The 18,617-nt window shown below is 38.6% G+C and overlaps 1 protein-coding gene across 7 annotated transcripts in view; it reads right to left on the reverse strand.

Moving 5' to 3' along the window:
- Positions 1-18,617, reverse strand: part of CEP78 (centrosomal protein 78) — a 52,124-nt gene that overhangs the window by 16,279 nt on the left and 17,228 nt on the right. For 3 of the 7 annotated variants that reach the window (XM_089336526.1, XM_089336515.1, XM_070050491.2), the window contains exons 9-12: positions 16,933-16,950; positions 15,055-15,190; positions 8,186-8,231; positions 6,321-6,449 (exon numbers count right to left, since the gene is read on the reverse strand). In XM_089336526.1, the coding sequence (XP_089192652.1) occupies positions 6,321-6,449; positions 8,186-8,231; positions 15,055-15,190; positions 16,933-16,950 (329 nt within the window). Of the gene's footprint in view, positions 1-6,320; positions 6,450-8,185; positions 8,232-15,054; positions 15,191-15,898; positions 16,062-16,932; positions 16,951-18,617 lie in introns of those variants that run through there. The other 4 variants (XM_089336535.1, XM_070050495.2, XM_070050501.2 and 1 more) reach the window with 2 other exon arrangements.

Genomic DNA, 18,617 nt, shown 5'->3' on the forward strand with positions numbered 1-18,617 from the left:
GAAAGCAGTGGAAGATTGCCTTCAAAACTTGGGAGGTATCTTCCTGAATGTGCAGTGGTTGATAAAAAGTATGATAAAGTCTGACTGATAGTCTTGATAGTCTTTTTTTTTTTTTTTTTTTTTTTTTGCCTCTGGAATTTTTTCTTTTCTCACCCTCTTGAAATTTCACAGAGAATATCTGTTTATCTGGGTTTTCATTGATCTTGCCCAACACGTGGGTAACCCTTTTCAATTTGAGGTCCAATATTTATTTCCCACTAAGGGAAATTTTCTCACTTGTTTTTTCATTTCCTTCCACACATTTTTTTTCCCTGTTTTGAGATTTCTTACAGTAACATGTTGGACCTCCTACATGTAACCTACCATACCATGTCTGTCATGTTTTCCATTTGGTCTTTGTTAAATGAGAAGTTTTTTCTTGATTTCTACTGAATATTTTTCTTTTTTTTTTTTTTTTTTTTTTTTGGACAGGCAGAGTTAGACAGTGAGAGAGAGAGAGACAGAAAGGTTTTCCTTCTGTTGGTTCATCCCCCAAATGGCTGCTGCAGCCAGCGCGCTGCACCGATCTGAAGCCAGGAGCCAGGTGCTTCCTCCTGGTCTCCCATGCCGGTGGCAGGGCCCAAGCACTTTGACCATCCTCCACTGTACTCCCGGGCCACAGCAGAGAGCTGGACTGGAAGAGGAACAACCAGGACAGAACCAGCGCCCCAACTGGGACTAGAACCCAGGGTGCCGGCGCCGCAGGCAGATTAGCCTAGTGAGCTGTGGCACCAGCCTGAATACTTTTCAATAATCATATTTCATAGTCCCTAAGAGACCTCTTTCTTGTTTACTGATAATTCCTTTACAGACAATACCCTATTCTTATTTTATACACGCTGTGTCTTTTTAAGCCTCTCTAAGAATATTAAGTAGGTTTTTTCCTAACATATTTCTGTTCCTTCAATTATCTCTGGTCCTACCAGGACATATTTTTTATCTTTTTTCTTTCCTTGTCAAGCTGTAAATTTTGCTAAACTATCAGGTGAACCATGCTACTTTCTATTTAAGAATAAAACAGTAGAAGCCCACTGGAAAGTCAATGTCTCACTTCTATACTTCTATGCATTAAGAAGTAGGTAGCCAGTTTTGAGAGGACATCTTCAACTATCTTTTTTTTTTTCCAAAGTAAAAGTGTCACATTTCATGAGTGAAGATGGGGCTGGGAGTCAACTCTTTCACAGACAAACCATCAAGGAAATCTATTTAAGTGACATTTCTAAGTCTCACCCTCTCTCATCTGCGTATGCAGCTCTTCTGCAGAAAGGACTGGATTCCATCTGAGCTGAAGGCTCAGGCTGAAGGCTGCTCTGGTGCATTCTCTAGGTGCTACTGGTTTAGCTTCAGACTTTTCCCCCACTCTCTTTCAAAAACATTTTATAATATTTCCCACTCTCATGAATGCTGTGGGTTAACATACTTTAAAACTTTAGATACCAGAGCTGTGGCTGTGGTGTAGTGGGCTAAGCCTGCAGTATGGCATCCCATATGGGCACCAGTTCGAGTCTCAGTTGCTCCTCTTCTGATTAAGCTCTCTGCTATGGCTTGAGAAAACAGAAGATAGCCCAAGTACTTGGGCCTCTGCACCTGTATAGGAGACCCAGAAGAGGCTTCTGGCTCTTGATCAGCTCAGCTCTGGCTCTTATAGCCATCTGGGGCCTTTCTCTCTGTCTCTCCCTCTCTCTCTCTCTGTAATTTTTTTTTTTTTTTTTTGACAGGCAAAGTGGACAGTGAGAGAGAGAGACAGAGAGAAAGGTCTTCCTTTGCCGTTGGTTCTCCCTCCAATGGCTGCCGCGGCCGGCGCGCTGCGGCCGGCGCACTGCGCTGATCCGATGGCAGGAGCCAGGAGCCAGGTGCTTTTCCTGGTCTCCCATGGGGTGCAGGGCCCAAGCACCTGGGCCATCCTCCACTGCACTCCCTGGCCACAGCAGAGAGCTGGCCTGGAAGAGGGGCAACTGGGACAGAATCCGGCGCCCCGACCGGGACTAGAACCCGGTGTGCCAGCGCCGCTAGGCGGAGGATTAGCCTAGTGAGCCGCGGCGCCGGCCTCTCTCTCTGTAATTCTACCTCTCCTAGTACTTAGTGAAAAAGCCAGTCCCAAAGGGATAAATACCATATGTTTTCCCTGACCTGTGATAACTAATAGAGCACCTAACAGGCAATGTGTAGAAGTAAAACTGACACTTTGAGAAGCAATGACTTCAACAAAGCCCTTGTCTTGACTGTTGAGAAACAGTTTTTTCTTTTCCATACTATTTGTTGATTCTTAACACAGTTAAACATATGTGCATAAAGTCAACTGAAAATAGATCTCAATAAAAAATGAGAGAGGGAATAAGAGAGGGAAGAGAAAGAGAAGTGGTAGTATAGGTGGGAGGGCAAGCAAGATGATAAGAATCACCATGTTGGGAGTCAAAGGGAGCACATAGACAAGTCTAGTACCTGCTAACGCTAACCGATGGAGTAAATAAAGGGGAGAGTGATCCAACATGGGAAGTGAGATACTCAGCAGACTCATAGAATGGCAGATGTCCTAAATAGCACTCTGGCCTCAGAATCAGCCCTAAAGGCATTCGGAGCTGGCTGAAAAGCCCATGAGAGTATTTCAGGCATGGAAAGCCAAGACACTCTGGCAAAAGATCTCTGTGAGTGAGATCCCAGTGGAAAGAACAGGTCATCAAAGAAGGAGGTACCTTTCTCTGAAGGGAGGAGAGAACCTCCACTTTGACTATGACCTTGTCTAAACAAGATAAGAGTCGGAGAACTCAGAGGGCTTTCATAGCCTTGGAAACTCATGACTCGAGCATGGGGAGATTACTGATGCCATAGACAGGAGTGTCAATTGGTAAAGTCAACAACAGGAGTCATTGTGCACTTACTCCTCATGTAGGATCTCTGTCCTTAATGTGCTGTGCATTGAGATTTAATGCTATAACGAGTACTCAAACAATATATTTCACTTTGTGTTTCTATGGGGGTGCAAACTGTTGAAATCTTTACTTAATGCATACTAAACTGATCCTCTGTAAAAAAAAAAAAAAAAAAAAAAAAAAAGAAATTATCAATTCCCAACTTGACTCTCACTGGGATTAAACATGACAATAGGTCTGCTCTGATTTCATCATCATTTAAAAAAAAATCATCTATTATTTTTCACTTTATGTTTCTGTGTGGGAGCAAACTGTTGAAATCCATACTTAATGTATACTAAGCTGATCTTCTGTATATTAAGATAATCGAAAATGAATCTTGATGTGAATGGAAGGGGAGAGGGAGTGGAAAGGGGGAGGGTTGTGGGTGGGAGGGACGGTATGGGGGGGAAGCCATTGTAATCCATAAGTCGTACTTTGGAAATTTATATTCATTAAATAAAAGTTTAAAAAAAAAAAAAAAAAGAATCACCATGTTCCTAAAGTTGAAATTATGAGGTATATTAAGTTTGTAACTGTAAAGTTGTACAGTTCTGCATACATTCCTATGGATTTACTTCTAAGGGTACAGTTCAAGAACTTGCCATGGGACCCCAAGTCCCCTTAAGCTAGGTGGTAAAAATACCATCTTAAATGTTAAAGTGATCATATGGATAGGATTTAGTGTCTGAAAAGGAGGGAATGCTCCAACATGGGAAGCAGTCCATACAGCACTCAGAAAATAACAATAGCTTTAAGTAGCACTTTGACTTCAGAATCAGCCCTTAAGGCATTCTGTTCTGGCTGAAAAGCATTTTAGGCATTAAAAGCCAAGACACTGTGGCAAAAAATGTCCTACATGAAGGACCTTGGTGGGTGAGACCCAAGTGGAAAGAAGTGGTCATCAAAGAAGGAGGTACTTTTCTCTGGAGGGAGGAGAGAACTTCCACTTTGCTTATGGCCTTGTCTAAATACTGATGGAGTTTGTGGATTCTAAAGGCTTCCATATCCTAGGTAGCTCATGTCAAGAGCCTCAGGTGATCACTGATGTCATACGTAAAAGTGTTAATTGTTAAATTTACAACAGGAGTCACTGTGCACTAACTTCCCATGCAGGACCTCTATCCTGAAGGAGTTGTATTATAATTATATCTAAGTGCTCACAAAAAATGTATAATTCCTGGGTACTTCTTTAAAGTTAATTTTCACAAAAAAAGTGAAATTAATGTCAAAATACAATGACATTGAACAGCCCCTTTTCTCAACTGTTGAGGAACAGTTTTTCTGTGTGTGCAAATTATTCAACTCTTTACTTAGTATAGAGTTGTCTTCTGTTTATAAAGTTAATTGAAAATGAATCTTAGTGGAGAATGGGACTGGAAATGGAGAGGGAAGAGGTGGAGGGACGGGAGTATGGGTGGGAGGGTGGGTATGATGAGAAGAATTACTATTTTCCAAAGTTGTATTTATGAAATGCATGAAGTCTGTATTCCTTAAATAAAAGTTTTCTTTGGGGAAAAAATTGATACCATATTTTAGTGAGTTCACAAACAAAGAAGAGCTGAGAGAGTCCTCTGAACATCTTCAATCAGAAATTCCCTCCTTTCAAGTCCAACTCTGGTCCTCCCAAAGGCTACAACCACTTGTATTTATTCATTTATTTTTGTTTGAAAGGCAGAGAGACAGAGACAGAGTACTTCTATGCACAGGTTTACCCCGAAATGCCTGTAACAGCTGGGGTCAGGTCAGGCCAAAACCAGGAGCCAGGAAATCAATTTGAGTCTCCCATGTGGCTGGCAGGGATATCACCCCTAAAAAAGGGACAACCATCCTTATATCATGGGAGGACAGGGCAAGAAGGTAGCATCTGTGAGCCAAAAGCAGGCCCTCCAAAACACTAAACTTGAGACTTCCCACATTCTAGAACTCTGAGAAATAAATTCCAAAGGGGGAGGAGGAGAGACGAGATAACTATTGCTATATTTGTAAGTTTCACATTAAAAGAAAACTATAATAAAAAACTACATGTGGACATTGTAGCACATAAAAAAAAATGACTCCCAAAATGGTATTTCCTTTAATATAAATTATCAGCTCTGCATTAAGGCTGAAATAAAATGAATACAAGGATACTTCAAAAAGTTACTAGAAAATGGAATTAAAATAAATTTATTTTGGAACAAAAAGTTTGAAATCTGGTTTTTTTTTTCATAATATACATTTTCTATGGATGTTTCCAAGACTCCGATACACTATTTTTAAATATTTATTTATTTACTTAATTTATTTCAAAGGTAGACAGCAATCTTCCCTCTACTTCTGTACTCTCCAAATGCCTGCAATAGCCAGGACTGAGTCAGGTAGAAACCAAGAACCCTGAACTCAATCCAAGTCTCCTACATGTATAGTAAGGACCCAACTACTTGAGGCCTCATCTGTTCCTTCCCAGGGTAAGCATTAGAAGAAGGTGGAATCAGGAGCAGACTCAAGACCAGAACTCACGCATTCCAATGGGCCAAACACCTGCCCCACATACAGTATTCTTGTGGGTGCAAAAGTTTGTTATAAAAACCAATTTTTATTTTCTAATATTTATAGAAGTATAGACTGACATTAGATGGCATGTTTATAAAGTAATATACTGATGCTTCTTAAAATTTGAAATGTTTTAACAATGGAGAAAATCAATTATCCAAATTTTTTTCCATTTTTACTTTTATTAAAAATAGTTAAATATTCCTCTTATAACAAGAGAGTTCAGCTAGAAAAATCAATTTGCTGGTATATAAAATAAGGGTGCTGAATCAGTTAAACATACTTTTTTTATTCAATTTTTCTAAGTTTATCATGAAGGTTCTCCTTAAAACAAATATTTTATGATTCTAAATAAAGAAAAATATATTGCTGATGGCATGATTTAGATTTTCTTTTTTTTTTTTTTTTTTCAAAATTTATTTATTTAATTGAAAGAGAGAGAGGAGAGACAGAGAGAGATCTTCCATCCACTGGTTCACTCCCCAAAAGGCCACAAAAGCCAGGACTGGGCCAGGAGCCAGGAGCTTCTTTCAGGTCTCCTACATGGGTACAGGGGCCCAAGGACCTGCTTTCCCAGGGCATTGGCAGAGAGCTGGGTCAGAAGTGGAACGGCCAGGTCTAGAACCAGCACCCATATGGGATGCTGGATGCTTCACACGTCCTTCTTTCACTTTGTTCTAAGCTAAGGGACCATTTCGGGAGACTGGAGTTAGAAGGGAGGGGAGAACTGACTCCTCAGGCCAGTTGTTGAGAACCATTTCATAAGTTTCTGCCAAACACCAACTACAGTTTGAAATACAACAGTATGAAGTATCTGTAAAATGTACAGCTCTGTACCTGCAATGCTTCTTGTTTTAAACTGATGTTCTCAGGCACCTCATGAACACTTTCTGAAGAATCGTCAACCTCTTCAATTTCTGAAGACGAAGGACTCTCTACTGTCACAGTCACAGGAAACTTTGATTGCTTAAAGAAAGAGGACAGGATTCCATAAGTAATAATATGAAGCAAATATTGAAGGACATCTAATCAAAGTGATCTTGTGAAGTATCAAGCCATTATCTATAAATGTCTTCCCTTATTGATAACAAAGTAAACGCTAATTTGTTATTACTTTAAAGAACTCTGTCACATATGGTATCCTTAGTATTTGGAATAGCCTACTTTATTAGATTTCCGTCACATAAACCAAGTGAGGAGCCAGGTTAAGCATTTTCTCTCAGATAAATTTTATACTGTAGATGAGAAATTTATTCTCCATCACAAACACAAAAAAATCCAGAATAAAATGTAACTTTCAGGAGGGAAATCCATCAGTAGGGAACTTAACAATTAGAAAGTCAATATAGCTTAACTCTGAACAAATACTAGAATAGATTTTTTAATAAACTATGGACACATACACAACTAAAACTGACCAATCAGACACCTCATTTCCTCTTTCTTAAACCAAAATGTGGGCATTAACTACACAATTCTGTCAAGTTTCACTACCACTGGAATGTTGCTTAATATATTTTGCCAACATTTAAAAGAAAACTAGGGGCGCGCACTGTGGCACACAGTATGTCAAGCCACCGCTTGGGTGTTCATATCCTGTATCTGAGCACTTGTTCAAGTCCCCCCTTTTCTGTGCTTCCAAGCTAGCTTCCTGCTAATGCACTTGGAAGTTAGATGATTGTTCAAGTGCTTGGGCCCTTGCCACCCACATCAGAGACCCAGCTGGAGTTCCTGGCTCCTGGTTTCAGCCTGGCCCAGTCCCAGCTGTTGCAAACATTTGGGAGAGTTGATCAGCGGATGGAAGATCTTTCTATCCCTCTGTCACTGTTTTTCAAACAAAATAAATAAATCTTAAAGAAAAAAACAAAACCTGACTTGGTCTAGGATTAAAAAGCCGAGTGCTGGGCTGACATAACTGTAGGAGTCACTAGGACAGAATTTCTACTGCGAGCGGCAATCCCTGCAGTCTACAAAACAATCTAAATGGAAGGATGAGATGTGCACTGCAACTCTTGAGCACACAGAGGGCAGTACTAACACCCAGCATGCTCAGCACTCACTCTCAGCAGAACGATCTTCTATGGAGAAGTCAGTTCCCAGGACACCTGACAAGGAGAATGGTACTCTGACAGAATTAGCTTGTTCCGCGGCCTTGCAGAGGGAGGAAGAAATGCTCTCAGAAAGCAGGGGCTCTGCAATTTGCCACTTTGTTTTGACTTTAGGACCCAGAACCTATATGTCCATAGGTACTTCAAAAGTTAATAAAAAATGGAATTAAGTTGATTTTGATACAAAGCTTTTTTTTTAATTCTTGCATAGCTTTTTATAACATGCATTTAAATATTATATTTCCATTTTTTGAAGACCTTGTATATAGTCATCTCCAAAACATTTCTAGAAGCCTTTTTTTTAAATATGAAATCTCCATGCTAAGAAGTGGAGGTCAAATTTGTTTCACTGGGCAAGAGCTGATCTGTGGACTGGAGAAGGGACTTTTCTTGTCTACAAATGAATCCACAAGGCCCCTAATGTATGCCAAATCCACTCAACTATCCCATAGCATTGGGAGAGCAACCTGGAAAGTTTTCAATGAATTTATTTCAGGCAGAAAGGCATGTTTAATTTAAAAAGCACAGAAAATGATTCTCCTCCACCTTTCCCATTCCAACCCCCTACATATAATAAACATAGTAACTACATACCTGCAACTGATTAGATACATCCCGAGTTTTGATTAATGGAAACCCCCTGAAGAAATAGCAGTAAATTAGGTTATATTTTGATGAGAATATACTACCAGTTAACAAAAGGCAACAAACATTACTAGTAATATGGACACTATCCATATGGAACTGTGTATAAAAATAACCTAAAAAATAAGGAGCCTGAACACTCTGCTAATGGAGAAATTTTAGAATTTGGCAGGATGGCATGGTGACAACTCTAAACTGCTGAGAGACACACTCAGTTCCTATCTTCAAGATAGCTGCTGGCTGAGATTTTCAGTCTTTATAAAAATATTTATAAACTAATATAAAGAACAGATTGCATAGACACAATTCTAAGAATATAATGATACTTCCCTCTCTCACCCCCTCCTTCCTTTCTTATTTTTTTAAAGTTTTTGCAAAAACAATTTTTAATTTACTTTGTAATCACAGGTTAATGCTAAACAAGTAATATATAACAAATGATAAATAAACAGAGTTCAATAAGACAAAAGTAAAAAAAAAACAGTGTTCAGGGGCCAGTGCTATGGCGTGGCAGGTAAAGCTGCAGCCTTCAGTGCCAGCATCTCATAGGGACACCAAGTCCAACCTGCTCCCTTTCCAATCCAGCTCTCTGCTATAGCCTGGGAAAGCAGTAGAAGATGGTCCAAGTCCTTGGGCCCCTGCACCCATGTGAGAGACCCAGAAGAAGCTACATACTCCTGGATTTGGGTTGCCCCAGCTCCAGGTATTCGCTGAGGCCATTTGGGGAGTGAACCAGCAGATGGAAGAGCGCTCTCTCTCTAACTCTGCCTTTCAAATAAATAAATCTTAAAAAAAAAAGACAAGTGTTCAGCAGGAATACAGATAAAGGCTAAAAACAATAATAAAATCTCAAGGTATCAATTCTAAAGGGTATTTATACTCATATTTAGCTACCACAAATCAGAGAAAATGTGATATTAGTCTTTCTGGGTCTACCTTATTTCACCAAGCATAAAGGTCTCTAGACGCACCCATTTCATTGCAAAAGACAGGACTTTATTCTTTTTTTAATAATTGAATGGAAAACTCATTCTTTTGTTTTTCTAAGATTTATTTATTTATTTGAAAGGCAGAGTTACAGAGAAGCAGAGGAAGAGAGAGAGCGGTCTTCCATCAGCTAGTTCACTCCACAGATGGTTGCAATGGCTGGAGGTGTGCCGATCTGAAGCCAGGAGCCAGGAACCTCCTCCAGGTCTCCTGCGTGGGTGCAGGGGCCTAAGGACTTGGCCATCCTCCACTGCTTTCCCAGGCCACAGCAGAGAACAGATCAAAGTGGAGCAGCTGGTACTTGAACCAGTGCCCACATGGGTTGCTGGCACCTCAGGTGGCGGCCTCACCCACTAAGCCACAGTACCAGGCCTACGATTTCATTTTTCATTACTAAGTAGTAGTCCATAATGTATGTAAACCACATTTCCTGTATCCAATCAATTTGATGGACATCTTGGTAGACTCTGTATCTTAACTATTGTGAACTCAGTTGCTGTAAACATGGGGGTACAGGTAACTCACTCACATGTAGATTTCATTTCATTTGAGTATATTCCCAGGAAGGGGAAGGCTGGATCATATGGTAGATCTACTTTAAGGTTTCTGAGGAGTCTCAATACTGTTTTTCATAATGGTTGTAAAAGTTTTTATTCTTACCAACAGTGTATTAGGGTACCTTTTTCTCTACACCCTCATCAGCATTTTTTTTTAGATTTTTGGATGATATCCATTCTAACTGGAGTGAGGTAAAACCTCATTGTGATTTTTATTTGCATTTTCCACATGGCTAGTGGGCCTGATTGTTTGTTGTTGCTAAGTTTCTTGACTTCCTTAAATATTACAGATAGTAAGCTTTTACCACATGCACAGTTTGTAGACATTTTATCCCATTCTGTTGGATACCTCTTCACTTAGTTGAGTGTTTTCTTTGCTGTGCAAAAGCTTCCTAGCATGATATAATCTCATTTGCCTATTTTTGCTTTTGTTGCTTGTGTTTCTAGGGTCTTTTCCAAGAAGTCTTTGCCTAGACCAATGTCTTCAATGTTTCCCCTATGTCTTCCTGTAGTAACTTTTTAAAAAAAGCCTTTTATTTAATAAATACAAATTTTAAAAGTACAACTTTAGGAATATAGTGGCTCTTCCCCACATGACTATCCTCCCAACTCTCATCCTATCTCCTCTTACTTCTCCCATCCCAATCTTCATTAAGATTCATTTTCAACTAACTTTATATACAGAAGACCAACTCTATACTAAATAAAGTTTTCAACAATTTGCACCCCCCACACACATATAATAACTGGTTGAGAACAAGTTTTACAGTTAATTCCCTTAGTACAACTCATTAAGGACAGAGGTCCTGCATCGAGAGTCAGTGTACAGTGACTCACATATGATGTCAGTGATCACCCGAGGCTCTTGACATGAACTAACAAGGCTATGAAGGACTCTTGAGCCCATGATCTACATCAGTGTTTAGACAAGACCATAAGCAAACTGCAAGTTCTCTCCACCCTTCAGAGAAAACTAGATCCTACACTGACAGCCCCTTCTTTCTCCTGGGGTCTCACTCACAGAGATCTTTCATGTAGGTTTTTTTTTTTTTTTTTTTTTTTTTTTTGCCACAGTGTCTTCTCTTTCCATTCCTGAAATACTTTCATGGTTTTTTAAGCAAGACGCAATGTCTTAAGGGCTGATTCTGAGGTCAAAGTGCTGTTTAGGGTGTCTGCCATTCTATGAGTCTGCTGCGTGGACTGCTTCCCATGTTGGAACATTCTCTCCTTAATTCTACCTATTGTAGATCTTATTTATAAGATCTTATTTGATCTTATTTATATGACTCATATGACACTTACTCCTATCTATATGATCAATTAAACACTGACTATGATTACTTTAACATGTAAGATAGCATTCTTACCACCCAACTTAATGGGATTTGGGAGTCCCATGGCAAATTTTTAGCTTTACTCTTAGAAGTAAGTCCATGGGGAAATATGCAGAACTATACAGGTACTCCCTCTCTTATTCCCACTCTTATTTTTTACTGGGATCTATTTTCAACTGACTTTAGACACATATGATTAATTCTATGTGAAGAGTTCAACCAACCACATTAAAGGAAAAAAATAAAAATAATAAAACTTTCAACATGCAAGACAAGAGCTATTCAAGTCATTGCTTCTCACAATGTCAGTTTTACTTCTACAAGTCTCCTTTTCGGTGCTCTGTTAGTTACCACAGATCAGGGAGCACATATGGCATTTTTCCTTTTGGGACTGGCTTATTTCAATAGTATGATGTTTTCCAGATTCATCCATTTTGTTGCAAATGACCAAATTTCATTTCTTTTTAACACTGTGTAGTATTCCATAGAGCACACACCCAATAATTTATCAAGTCTTCAGTTGATGGACATATAGGTTGATTCCATGGCTTAGCGATTGTGAATTGAGATGAAATTAGCATGAGGGTGCAGATAACTCTTTTATTTGCTTATTTCATTTCCCATTGATAAATTCCCAGGAGTGGGATGGCTGGGTCGTATGGCAGGTCTATATTCAGATTTCTGAGGTATCTCCAAACTGTCTTCCTTAGTGGTTTTATATTCCCACCAACAGTGGATTAGGGTTTCTTTTTCATACATCCTCAGCAGCATTTGTTGTTTGTTGATTTCTATATGAAAGCCATTCTAACTGGGGTGAAGTGATACCTCACTGTGGTTTTGATTTGCATTTCCCTGATGGCTAGTGGTCCTGAACATTTTTTCATGTCCTGTTAACATTTGGATTTGTTTTGTAAAATGTCTGTTTAAGTTCGTTGTCCATTTCTTCACTGGGTGGTTTGTTTTGTTGCAGTGGAGTTTCTTGATCTCTATATATTCTAATTATTGATCCTTTTTCAGTTGCATGGTTTGCAAATAATTTCTCCCAATCTGTCACTTACCTTTTTGCTTTCCTGCATGTTTCTTTTATAATACAGAACCTTCTCAATTTGATGTAGCCCCATTTGTTGGGAAGGTTGGTATGCAGGCTTTTATTGCCTGTGATTCTGGGGTCTTTTCCAGGAACTCTTTGCCTGTGCCAATGTTTTGCAGAGTTTCCCCAATGTTCTAATAATTTCAGGGTATCAGGTCATAGGTTTAGGTCTTTAATCCATTTTGAATGGATTTTTATGTAAGGTGTAATGTGTAAGGTATGGGGTCCTGCTTCATACTTCTGCATGTGGAAATCTGGTTTTCCCAGCACCATTTGTTAAAGACACTATCTTTGCTCCAGTGATTGGTTTTAGCTCCTTGGTCAAATATTAGTTGGTTGCACATACTTGGATTGATTTCTGGCGTTTCTATTCTGTTCCATTGGTCTGTCCATCTGTGTTTGTACCATTAACAGGCTGTTTTGATTATAACTGCCCTATAGTATGTTTTCAAATCTGGTATTGTGATGCCTCCGGCTTTGTTTTTTTTGTATAAGATTGCTTTAGCAATTCGGGGTCTTCTATGTTTCCAAATGAATTTCAGTATAATTTTCTCTAGATCTGAGGAGAATGTCTTTGGTATTTTGATTGGTATTGCATTGAATCTGTAAATTCCTTTCAGCAATATGTACATTTTGATGATACTGATTCTTCCAATTCATGAACATGCAAGTTTTTTCTATTTTTTTCTATCTTATTTTAAAATTTATTCCAAGGTATTTGATTGTTTTTTGTGGCTATTGTGAATGGGATTGTCTTAGCAGTTCTTTTTCAGCTGTGGCATTGTCTGTGTATAAAAAGGTTGTTTTTTGTGTGTTAATATTATATCCTGTTATTTTACCAAACTCTTCTGAGTTCCAATAGTCTCTTGGTGAAGTCTTTTGGATACCCTATATATGGAATCATGTCATCTGCAAATAGGGATAGTTTGACTTCCTCCTTCTCCATCTGTATCCCTTTCTTTTTCTTGCCTGATGGTTCTGACTAAAATTTCCAGTACTATATTGATTAGCAATGGTGACCAGCCTTGTCTGAGCATCCTTGGGCATCCTTGTTTGGTTCTGGATCTCAGTGGGAATGCTTCAAACTTTTCCCCATTCAATAGGACACTGGCTGTGGGTTCGTCATAAGTTGCCTTGGGTGTATTCAAGAATGTTCCTTCTACACCCAATTACTGAGATGTTGTGGTCCTCATTCCTGGGTCGGGTGTGGTAAGGTGGCCCCTGCAGTTGATGGCTGTATGCCCATGAGGCTAACGTGGTAGCCCTCTGCTTATATTTGAAAATGTAAACAATCAATATGGCTTCTCCCAGCCTGCTGCAGGTCCAGTTTGCCGGAGGGGGAAGATGTAGATGGACAGGGGCATACCAACCTGTTTCTTCCCTTAAACCTTCTCTTTCTTCCCACGTGGGACTTCAAATGCTGTTCGCCAAGCTCCCCATCCCGCTGCTATCTGCAGCTCTGTGGACTCACAATTTCCTCTGTAACCTGGTCTGTTGAGTGGGCGGCACCAGCCTCCCTGTTCTGCGTCTCTGCCACTTCCCTTTCTTATTTGTTCCTTCACTGTGGACTCTGCTGGACTCCTGGCTTCCCTGCGTGAATTTCCCCTAGCTCTACTGCCAGCTTGTATCCTCTTTCATTTTTAACTATCTATTTTGCCTCGTGTGACTCAGATCATCCTGTTGTTATATGGCCATCTTCCTATTCCACTAGTAATTTGATGGTCTCCAGTCTTAGGTTTAGATCTGTGATTCATTGTGAGTTGATTTTTGTAAAGGGTGTAATAGGACTCATCTTTCATACTTCTGCATGTGGAGATCCAATTTTCCCAGCACCATTTGTTGAAGTGACTTTCTGATCTGCAGGGAGTGATTTTAGCTCCTTTGCCAAAGATTAGTTAGCAGTATGGTCTAATTTCTTTAGTGATATTAATCATTTTCTAATTTACAACTCTTTGTGACCAGAACAGATTTAAGATTAATAAGTATCCAAAGAGATATGAAACTGCAAATTTATAAAACTAAAGACTGGGGTCTCAGCACTACAGTTTATATAATAAGAACTCACATTACCATTTCTGAAAAATTATAATTGCCTAATGAAGATTATACACATTGGTTTAGTGTAAGCAAATGAACAGACATGTTACAAAGTGCTTAATTCCAGGTCTGTTTAAAATTTTTGTTTTTCTTAAGCAACTTTTGGGCCCCAATATCTTGAACATCACCAAACCAAACATCTGAAAATCATCTATACGAATTTCATTCATTTAACATGGCCAAAATTATAGTACAATAATTTAAAAAGATTTTGGCATATATTACTCTGAATAGTTATCTGCTAGGTAAGTAATTGGTTAAAATTAGCTAAATCTACTGTGATTCACTAAATGATGCACTAAAATGAGAGTTGGGCCAGCTGACTGAGCTAGATCCAGAGCAATCCATCTGTTTCATTCATTTTGCCCTAAACTACTATGCTATCGTTTTCCCCATTCCTGCATACCCAAATCCCTACTTCTGTCCTGCACAGCCTATTTCAACTACACATGCTTGTACTGAAGCCTTTTCTCACCAGCAGTGGAGACCACTTTGGTCTCTTCTTTCCTCTCACAGGGTTACAACTTATAACACTTAGAAAGTAAGTTGAAACTCCAAATTAAGCAGTTATTTTTCATTCTTCCTCCTTAATGGACTCTAGGCAAAAGCCAACATCTTTTTACTCTATAGAAACAATGAGAACCTCTACATAACAGAAGTTCCAAAGTAAAGAAATGTGAATGACTAAAAGAGAATACAAATAAAGTTCTAAAGTAAAGAAATGTGAATGACTAAGACAGAGGATACAAATACCTGGTCCTGTTTGCACGTTCTGCAGTACGCCATGGCAGGAAACCACACACACCAGGTGGCAGAGGTTCCGGAGCATAGTATTCTTTACCAGCGCAGTGCTTTTTCCCAGTACTTACAGGTTTCTTTGTAGCCAATCCTATGTTTGAGAAAGTATTAAAGAATCAAGATGTACTATAAAGGCCTACAGATTACTTATCACATGTGCATACTCCAAAAAGAACTTGACAATGAGACTAAGGCCTTAAAAACAGGGTCAATTTTTAAAATATTTTAAAATCAGCCAGCAAAGTTTTAAAGTAAGTTCTCAATAGTGGTAAGTTTTAACAAAGTATGAGTATATGAAATGTGAACATATGAAAGTACATAAAATATATTCCAAATAATTAAAGATTGTACATGATACACTTCATTTTATATCATGCAGAAATGCTCAGTTTACTGAGTCTCAGAACATCTTAGGCATTTGTAAATTTCAAGGACATATACACAGACACACATATGACTGCCAAACCAAGCCTCCTGAATTAGACCAAGAGTTCAAGTTAAGATTAATTTTACTATGTGACGACTACCAAAGTCACATGATTGAAGGTTGCTCAGTGGTAGGTGAGCGGTAGGTGATCTTGAGTGCTCATTTGCTTTCACAGAAAACACTGAAGTGTTCAGTGCAATGGTTAAGACACTATTTGAAATGCATACATCCCATATGGGAGTGCCTGGGTTCAAGTTCTGCCTCTTCTTCCAATTTCCATTTCTGACTAATGCACATCCTGGGAGGTAGGCTCAAGTAGTTGAGTCCCTGCCACCCATGTGGGAGACCCAGATTGAGGTACTGGCTCCTTACTTTGGCTTGGCCCAGTTCTGGCTGTTGGACATTTAGGTCTGTCTTTCCGTCTCTCTCTATCTCTCTCTTTCAAGAAATAATTTTTTAAAAAAGAAAACATAAAACAAGTTAAAACTTACTGGATGAAAGAAGGAAATGTAGAAATTTAGCCTTTATTACAATACTAAAGAGTCAAGTATCTTTATATATTAAGTATTTGGTAACAAAAGCTAGATTTAAGCATTAATATTTTACTTAAAACAAACCACATATTAAGATATAAGGCCTACTGTTTGCAGCACCAGCATCCCACATCATAGTGTTGGTTCAAGTCCTGGCTACTCTGCTTCCAGTCCAGCTTCCTGCTAATGTGCCTGGGAAGGCAGCAGAAGATGGTACAAGTATTCAGGTCCCTGGCACCTATGTATAGCAGGATGGAAATCCTTGCTCCTGGCTGTGGCCTAGACCAGAAATAGCTTTTGTGGCCATTTGAGGAGTGAACCAGAACAGAAAGTAGATTTCTCTCTTGTGCTGTTTTGCCTTTTAAATAAATAAGTCCATAAATCTTAAGAAAAATCCACAGGTAAATATCTGTATCTAATATTTCTGAGAACAAATTATTTCACTATATAACACCTAGATCCATTTTTGCAGCCTTAGGATGGTATCTAAATAAAGTGAAAGTGGCAATACAGAACAAATACAGTATAACTCATTGGTAATCAGCATGCCTTTGGATAAATTCACATGCCTCTTACAATGCATAGGAGCTTTGTTCACTTTGTGCTATTCTGTTTCTTTTAACCTAATTACTTTCAAACAAAGACTGTTCCTATGCATTGTTTGTGTACCCATTCCTTCACTTTCAGATATGGAAATATATTTTTGATTAAAACCAACAGAATTTGAGATTAGAAGAAAAAATTTCTAATAAAAATTCCTATCTTCTTTCTGTATACTTCATTACAACGTGGATGTGATACAATTCACATATATGATTTAATCCCTATATTCACCACAATTTAAGTATACAACCAGACATTCAATTGGCTTACCTCTATGTCTCCAAATAACTGAGGCAAATACAAAAAGAACAAACAAAAAAGCCCAAAAACAAAATTACTGTTAAGATAGCTCAGTGAGCTTGTCAACTTCAGTCACATTTCCTTTTCTTCATTGTGTTAAGAAACTAGTTTTTGCTTTTATTCTTGTCTAACACCCTATTACATACCATTAGCTACTAATATTACAGACTTCTGTTTAACATTATATCAAAACACCAACCTGGATCGCTTTATATGATATGAACTTTTAAAATAATATATATAACTAGTGTGATGTCACAAAGCTCAACTTGTTCTTTATATATACTATTTGACTGACTACTAACATATCACTGTTCTAAAATAAAAATAGGTGGACAATCCTATGCCATTTAAAACAGTCATAAAAATTACTATTTACTACAAACATGTTGGTTAATAGTGAATCAAAAACATTTCTCTTGGGGCCAACACTGGGTTACAGGTGGTTAAGCTGCCACCTGCAACACTGCCATCCCACATGGGCATTGGTTCAAGTCACTGTGACGGCATCTCGGAAGGCAGTAGAAGATGGCCCAAGTGCTTGGGCCCCTGCCACCCACATGGGAGACCTGAATGGAGTTCCTGGCTCCTGACTTTGGCTTCGTTCAAACCCAGCCACTGCATTCATTTGGGGAATGAACCAGTGATGTAAGATCTCTTTCTCCCTCTCTCTCTCTCTCTCTAACTGTGACTTTCAAATAAATAAATAAATCTTTTAAAAAATTTATCTTTTAGTAGTAAAACAAGAAATTGTATTTCTGAAGATGGCAATGGTACCATTTAAAAATTATTTAATATTGATTTTTTTTTTTGACAGAGTGGACAGTGAGACAGAGGGAAAGCTCTTCCTTTTCCATTGGTTCACCCTCCAATGGCCGCCATGGCTGGCACGCTGTGCTGATCCAAAACCAGGAGCCAGGTGCTTATCTTGGTCTCCCATGGGGTGCAGGGCCCAAGCACTTGGGCCATCCTCCACTGCACTCCCGGGCCACAGCAGACAGCTGGCCTGGAAGAGGGGCAACCAGGACAGAATCTAGCACCCCGACCGGGACTAAAACCTGGTGTGCCTACGCCGCATGCAGAGGATTAGCCTATTGAGCCGCAGCACCGGCCAATATTGATGTTATTTCCAAGTTTTTACCAGTCTAAAATATTAACCCAAAAATTCAATAAAATCTTGTAAAGGTATTACATGAATCATGTAAAATTTTAATTTAATATAAAGTAAAAAATGAATGCCAAATTATATTTAAGCTACATGAAATTATATTTATAGATAATAGGAAGAAAGGAAAATGTAAAGATTGTTTGATAGAATGGAATTGGAGATGGTTTCCATTTTTATATCCCCTGACAGTCTATATACAATATTTTTATAAAATTTAATCAATACTCTTCACTCAACTATTTCTTTTAATTGTGCTAAAAATAATCTTAAATATTCAGTCTCAATCATTTTTAAGTGTAAAATAACATTTTAAAATTTTGGGTAGCATTCAAACATGAGGCTGTTTACTGTTAATTGTTTGGTGTTTTTAATGTATCTTGTATATAACTAATGTCACAAATTTTTTTCTAAGAAATTGCCAGATTATAAACATAAAAGATTTATTTTGTTTCTTCTATATTAGTCCCTATGATTTTACCATTTTTAA

This window comes from Oryctolagus cuniculus, chromosome 1 (genome assembly GCF_051225735.1).
Source record: "Oryctolagus cuniculus isolate XC-2025 breed Fujian yellow rabbit chromosome 1, ASM5122573v1, whole genome shotgun sequence".
In the NCBI taxonomy this organism is placed as follows: Eukaryota; Metazoa; Chordata; class Mammalia; order Lagomorpha; family Leporidae; genus Oryctolagus; species Oryctolagus cuniculus.